The following is a 7504-nucleotide window of genomic DNA, read 5'->3' as shown; positions in this document are numbered from 1 at the left end:
TAGCTCCTACCAGTTCCACACCATCAATATTATAAATGCATCCTGCGGGGCAGGCATTACCAAGCGCCCTTGCTGTTTGCAATGCTCGAAACAACTTTTAAAATTTGTAGTTCTTAGTTTACAGAAAGTCAAAAAGGATACAAGTAGGAAGCAACAAAAAGTATTTTTAAAAACCACCTGTATTGAACTAGTATTAATAAAATTGCATTAGTATTCAATGTGGCACATGCATTGGTTAATTAAATGACTTTGATTCTGGGAAGCCCCTAACCAAGTGCTTAATTAACTTCAGCAATACCAATAGTAGATTGCAATGGTACCCTATACTTGGGGGGCTTGGTTTTTCTATTGTGGCTATCCTAAAAATGACACAGTGCTATTCCAATGTTAGGACACTGCAGATCTTGCAGTATTTTTATGTTAATATGCTATCACCACTTGATCAGGGAAACTCAGCAAAAATTCCCAACACATTCTCCCAAGTAGGTAAAACAAACTCTACACTGAGTTGCTCACTAGAATTGTTACAAAATTTATTGTTTTACAATTCACTATGTATAAAGTATTTAGTCTGAGTAAATACAACTCTTCTAAAAAATAAAAAAAATTATAAAATGAGGGCATTATGCTTTATTTTGCTCTTAGAACGAGAGGTGCTCCTTTAATGGTGGAGGACACGCCAGTGGATAACAGCTTCATATTTTCCCGTACAAAGTTGCGTTGTTGCACCGTAGCTGATCTGACATAGGTATTCCTGCAGTCAACTTTTGCTGATGAACTTGGTGGTACAGTTTGTGGGGGCAGGCCGTTGATCTCATACATCCATTGCATTGCTGTGGTCTGAAAGCACCAAAGAGAAATTTCACTAGAAATGAGTTCATAGTCTATTACTGTGAAGCAGACAACAGCTATCTGCCACAATGTGTGTAATTAGGTCATTTATTGTTCCCAGCGTAGGGGGTGCCTCAAAAAGCCACATTACCGGAACTGTACCATGGTGCAAAAAAACATTACCATGCAATAATAAAGCAAGGCAGAACATTTCGTTTTATGAACTAAGAGCAGAGCATTAGAAATATGTATACTGTCTAGCGCCCTAGGTAATCAAAACTCTTGTTAATGCTCAACAGTTTGAGATGCAGCTTCTGAGGGAATTAGTTCACAGCAGGAAGTAAGCAGAAATAATAAATGGGCTGCTGGCTTTATTTGTACCCCAGGGATTAATGGGGTGCTTGAAATAAACAGCATCAACTTCTAGCATCTTTGTTTGGGTCAAGTGAGTCATCTCACACTATGGGTAGGAAAGGCAACTCAGAATTCCGCACTGTAAATTCTGTACATGGATGGAGTGTGATATGGATACTACAGCAACCAAGAACAAAAGTCATTTTCAGGTACCTTCTTTATAGCAGAGCTGACCCATTTCACTAGAAGGAGATATCTAGCCACAGAAAGGATATTTTATAAGCATTTATTTTAGAGAAAAAAATCCTTAAGTCCATGAGCTTACTACAGTAAAGTCCCTTATCAGGAATCCCATTGTCAGGGCTCACCTGTATTACTAATGTTGCGGTGTGTTTCTTGCTGTACATATTAGGCTTGAATCCAACAGTGATCCAGGTTCCTGTCGAGTCAAGTGGAAGAAGTTCCCCAGCTTGAGGCGATACAGCAAATTCTGGATCGCTGCCTGTTAGGAAGTATGCCGTGTAAGGCTCTGGGTACCTAAGTGAAGAGCATTCAAAATATATCATACAACATTTATCACCATGCAATGGTAGTCCTAAATAATTGGTATTCTGCTACAGGAGATCAGCAATGAAACATTAATGGTGCCTTATAGCTGTGCTTCCTGCTGTTCAACTTCGTACATATACTGCTTTTCTTAGCCTGCCTATTGGAGAGACTAACTAATCTAACTAGTGGTTTCCTCCTTACTTGGACAGAAGGAGGGAAATGTGTTCCATTCAATCTACCACACTTCTTTCAAGGAATCTGGGAATCTTCCAAAGTAAGGAGAAGCTGCACACACACACACACACACACACACACACACACACACTTACCGTAGTAATAGCAGCTTCAAGAATCTAAAACACAATTGGTTAGGAAAATCATTTACCTAATAAGTCCTAACTTAAAAAACAAACAAGCCCTACTGGAAAGGTTATTTGGCCAGCATATAAGAGGCCAGTCAGTAAGAGTTCAGAACCTTGCATTCTAGGAAATGTTGGTGACATCCTTCCTGTAGGATAGGGCAGAGTTGTGCCTCGGAATCAGCTGGAGAAATGAGAAAATGCAATTCTCCATTCACCACCTCTCTCTGCAGGTTCCAGGGCAGTAACGGATCAAACCAAAACATCAAATAGGAAATGAAGGCCAACGTCACCCAGATTAGTGTTGTAGCACATCATGAGCCTAAGGGTACTTCTTGTGATAGTAATAAAATACTGGATTGCTCAGTAACCAGAGAAAAATTTGCCCAACTTGCCTTTAGGGAATAAATAAAAACACTGACCCTAAAAGAGTGGGTAGACATGCTAGAACAGGCTTCCTCAACCTCGGCCGTCCAGATGTTTTGAGACTACAATTTCCAGCATCCCTGACCAATGGTCCTGCTAGCTAGGGATCATGGGAGTTGTAGACCAAAAACATCTGGAGGGCTGAGGTTGAGGAAGCCTGTGCTAGAACATGTTGTTGCTGCTTTCAGTTCCTGCTACTGCAGACCAGACTTACTGTATAAAAAACATCCCCACATGGATTAGGGAATGGTCTATTACTATCCTGCGAATAGTTTTTGCTTCCAGAATTTGTAAATCCAGCACAAGCCCACTATTTCATGGCACTGATAGTACACGGCTAAAGACAGACCTCATCCTAAAGACCCATATGTATTCTTAATTGAGCCGGTGCTTATTTTGTAGCAGTTTTTGATTATTACAACTAAAGTAATCTTGGCTCTTGAAGCAATTTATGATTGCAAAGTAGTTCTCTGCAAAATAATAATAATAATCCCCAAATATTATTATTAGGCCCTCTACATTATTCATACATCCGTGGATGTGTTCTCAAGTTTATTAGATTATACCCAATTATATTAATTATTTTCTAAAGAACATGTCGCAAAGGTAAACTGGGTCACTTGGTATTTCAAAGCGAATATTGCACTGATTACTGTATTTTCCTTCTGTACACAGTCATTTTTTATATAAACAATGCAATCTCTAACTCAAAATACAGTTCCCAACAAAAGCAAGGCTTCTTTAGGTGTTCTGTGTTTAATTAACAAGTAAGGGGGAGCTCCCTAACTCTGCTTTCCCATTCCAACCCCCCTCCATAAATCGGAGGGATAACTTCAACAGGGGGTCTTCTTTACTAGTGGAGGCTCCCTGTGTGATTTAAAATCCTGGAAAATCAAGATGTGGGAATCTTCTATGAGCTGAAAAGGCTCCCTGCTGCATTTGTTACCCATTCAACTCATGGAGGGCAAGGAGGGAGGAGTTAGTGGGCTTGTCTTCCCGCTCCCCCCTGCATGTTGATTAAACATAGAAGTAGGATGGCTGAACAGGACAATTTGATCCAGGTCCACAGAAATAAAAAAATAAGTACATTATATGGGCAAAGCCATTTAATTTGTCAGATAATTATAAATTACTTTTTCAATTCCACGATTCCCTTCTTTTTATGTATATAAAAAGCTTTTTGAGGAGCAAAAATTATTAAAGGTTAAGAATGGACTCTTTGAAAAAAGAAAAAAGCAATTGAGTATTGTTTGAAATGCACATTTCAAGGTAGTCTTATTATCATGAGATAATTTACAGTGGTAAAGTTTAATATGACAAACGCAAGATAGTTGATAGGCACTTTTCAAGAAAATGATGACATAACTACAGGAGTATAAAGGGCCCATCATTTATCATCATTGATTGCATTATGTACCTGTCCAAGAGAAACTTTGCTTTAATCAATCACTCTGGGGCATGAAGTTTAGACAACGAAAGATATTTCAGCTCTATGGATGACCCACTGCACTTTTGGAGAGAAAGCTCAAAACCCCTTAATGAAATAAAGGTTGGTTACACTGTTAGGTAACCCAGCCAGGGGCCAATATTACCTTGGTGCTTCCATAGCGCCATTTTCCAATAAGAAGTTTTAAGTATTTTTCAGTATCAAGGAAATATTGCTATACACATGAGTAACATTTTGCTCACAGCAGGTTTATATTAACCACTGTACTTATATACCCCCACACACCATACTCTACTAGGGACTTGATTCTTTTCTTACTTTCCCTACTTCTTCATAAAATCTGGCAGAGACCTGATATATATGTATGTATGTATGTATGTATGTATGTATGCATGCCCACTGAACAGCTGCTAAGGTTTGGGGTGCCTATTTCTGTCAATGTTCTCATTTAGACAGTGAAAACATATACAGTGGTACCTCAGGTTACAGACACTTCAGGTTAAGGACGCTTCAGGTTACAGACTCCGCTAACCCAGAAATAGTACCTTGGGTTGAGAACTTTGCCCCAGGATAAGAACAGAAGTCACATGCTGGCGGTGCAGTGGCAGTGGGAGCCCATTAGCAAAAGGTTAGGTTAAGAACGGTTTCGGGTTAAGAACGGACCTCCAGAATGAATTAAGAACTTAACCCGAGGTACCACTGGTGTGTCTTTTTGTATACAGTGGTACCTTGGGTTCCAGACACTTCAGGTTACAGACTCTGCTAACCCAGAAATATTACCTCGGGTTAAGAACTCTGCTTCAAGATGAGAACAGAAATCGTGCTCCGGTGGTGCGGCAGCAGCAGGAGGCCCCATTAGCTAAAGTGGTATTTCAGGTTAAGAGTTTCAGGTTAAGAACAGACCTCCAGAATGAATTAAGTACTTAACCCAAGGTACCACTATATAGTTTTCAACATGATACAAGCTTACTATATTTATCATTAGTATGATCCCATGACTCATTTCTTTCTGACTTTTGAAATAAATGGCCAACCAGCAAAAATATGGTTGGGGTAGGAAATAAGTGCTGCTTTTCCCAGTGAGACTTGCCATACTTCAATTACATTGTCTTGTGCTTATAGTACAGCACCATGGCGCTTCAACTATTACTTTCTGGTGAGTGGGTATAAATATTGCAATCATCAGACCCAGTGCTGATTTTCTAGGGGGTGAAAGGTGCAGGAACTCACCATGAACACCTCCCTCATTCTCTTAGAGTGGCAATGGTGCCTACCTGAGAGGTGCCAGAACTGAGTTCTGGTGAGTTCTGGCTGAAAAAAAGCCCTAATCACATCTAAGGAAAACAGAGAAGTCTGAGCTTCCCTGAGACTTTCAGGATTTAAAAAGTATAGGGAATTCCACATTCTGGCAATTCTTCATCTGATAGCAAGCCAAAGGAATTAAGCTTCTCCTGGCAGCACTATAAAAATGCTTATTCAGCAAAACCAGGAGGGATGACAACCAGAATAATGAATAAAATGAAGTATTAGTTTCCTGGGACAAATGCAGTATGTGTCCTATTTGATAAATGACATTTCACCCCAGTCACCCTTATCTGCCCCATGCATGCTGTCATGTTTGTTTATTTATTTATTAAATACAGAATATCCCACCTTTCCCCCAGAAGACCCTAGGGCAGCATGTGACGTCTAGTAAAGCCATGGGTGCAAAGGAAAAGGTAAGGGGTTTGATGCACACTCTTGACTGTTCCTTGGCAAGTGGGGCTTGCATTCCATGCCTTTTAAATTGGGCTCAAACTGGAAGACCTGCTGGGATTCTTTTCACTCAGTCTGAGCTCTTGAGTGCAGTTGATCCCTACCAAGAGTGGGCCTTGCAGTTGGTGCTGAATTTAAGCCCAACTTTTGGCATTAATACTTGCAGCCATAGCTTGAATACAAGTGGGGCTGAGAGGAAAAAATCAGTAGCATGCTTTGAGTGCACTACTGATTCTTTCCCTGAAGTCTCAATCACCTGACATCTAATAATAATAATAATAATAATAATAATAATAATAATAATAATAATTTATTATTTCTACCCCGCCGATCTGGCTGGGTGTCCCATGATGTTCTATGATGGATGGCTGTTCACATCTGCCAAAAGTGGGATGCAGAGGGTGGACCAGATATGGGCAGATCCAGTTCTTTATCCCTGTCCTATATAAAAGCATTAAAAGTAGTACTAATTGCCACTATCTTGAAAGTAGTAATGTACCCCACAATTTAGATCTGTGATGTGTAAAATATGTGTATTTGGCCTGCAGATTAAAAACACTTCCAAGGATATTTCAATGTTTAGTGAAAGATAAAACATTTAAAAACATACTAACAGAACTATATTAAACATTTTTTACTCGAAGTATGATTTGCTGAGTTCAGTTACAATATGCTTAGGACTGTGCATGCCGCTATTGGTGTTCTGACATCAATATTTTTTTCTACATTCTTTCCCTAATGAATAGAAGTCTAACAGTACCATTCATTTTCATAGCACTCTCCTATTGCAGTCAGGCAAGTGAGGCCTTCTAGCTCATAAGGCCCACACCTCCCACACCTGAATGAGAGTCATTTTCACAGAAGAAAGGCATGCCAGGTTGCTGTTATTTTAAACAGTGGCTTCAAATATTCATCCAAATATTCACCCAATCCTTCATTACTAAGTTAGAAACCTTATGACCTTCCTGTACTTTAAAGTTCTAGTTATGAGGTCAACAGGGCCAGAATTCTTGCCCTGTGTAACAAATGCAGGTTTTTCCTATTCCTCAGAAGATGATGAAGAAACATATGAAGAAGGGCGCTCATCAAGGGAATTGTCAGCATAACAAACTACATTCTTTGCTAGAGAATAGAAAGAATGGGGAAAACAGGGGCAGAGAGGAATATTTTCCAAGTGTAATAAAGGCTGTTCTATGGTTTCTCTGACATGAATAGGCTGCATCAAGCTTGCATCATGGATCCTCTTTCTATATAACTATAATGATTCAGACTTTATTATACCTTTTCCTGGAACATTAGATCTCTTCACTACTATCAAACACCTACCAGCAGATTACAGCATTGCCAATGCAATTACTTCAACTTTTGTGCTCAGAAACAGCCTGTTCTATTGAACCTGATAGCTTCACCATTGTGACAGAAAGCACTGCCATATTTTGAAGGGTCCTCTCCGCTGACAGCCATGAGCGATAGCTATAGCAACTGTCCATCTCAGGTACACAGATGCAAGAAGTGGGCTCTTTGCAGAAAATCAATAATGGCCAAGGACATCCTTTGAAAGTGAGGAAGTTAAGATTTCAACTTGCACTCTCGCCTCTCTTCCAAACACTTAGCTGAACAGGCAATAAAAGCTAGATTTAGAAATTATGAAAACTTCCTTGTTCCCACTATTTAGAGATAGGCAAGCTTCCCAAAGCTTTCCTTAGATTACTTCAGAAATCACCTGAGTTCTTAAAAAAGAAAAAGAAAAACAGAATTTAGGCTCAATCCAAGGGCTGATAAG

General features: G+C 39.6%; 1 protein-coding gene across 3 annotated transcripts in view; it reads right to left on the bottom strand.

Annotated features, from left to right (window-relative positions):
* Positions 1-512: 512 nt before the first annotated feature.
* The window catches only part of CFAP47 (cilia and flagella associated protein 47), a 183807-nt gene continuing 176815 nt past the window's right edge, over positions 513-7504 (bottom strand). For all 3 annotated transcript variants that reach the window (XM_053386956.1, XM_053386957.1, XM_053386958.1), the window contains 2 exons: positions 1554-1722; positions 513-840 (listed from right to left, as the gene is read on the bottom strand). In XM_053386956.1, the coding sequence (XP_053242931.1) occupies positions 631-840; positions 1554-1722 (379 nt within the window). In that variant the 3' untranslated portion in view covers positions 513-630. The remainder of the gene's footprint in view (positions 841-1553; positions 1723-7504) is intronic.

This window comes from Podarcis raffonei, chromosome 4 (assembly GCF_027172205.1).
Source record: "Podarcis raffonei isolate rPodRaf1 chromosome 4, rPodRaf1.pri, whole genome shotgun sequence".
Taxonomy (NCBI): Eukaryota; Metazoa; Chordata; class Lepidosauria; order Squamata; family Lacertidae; genus Podarcis; species Podarcis raffonei.
The sequence above is the reverse complement of the archived record's forward strand: the minus strand, read 5'-3'. Positions and strand labels throughout refer to the sequence as shown.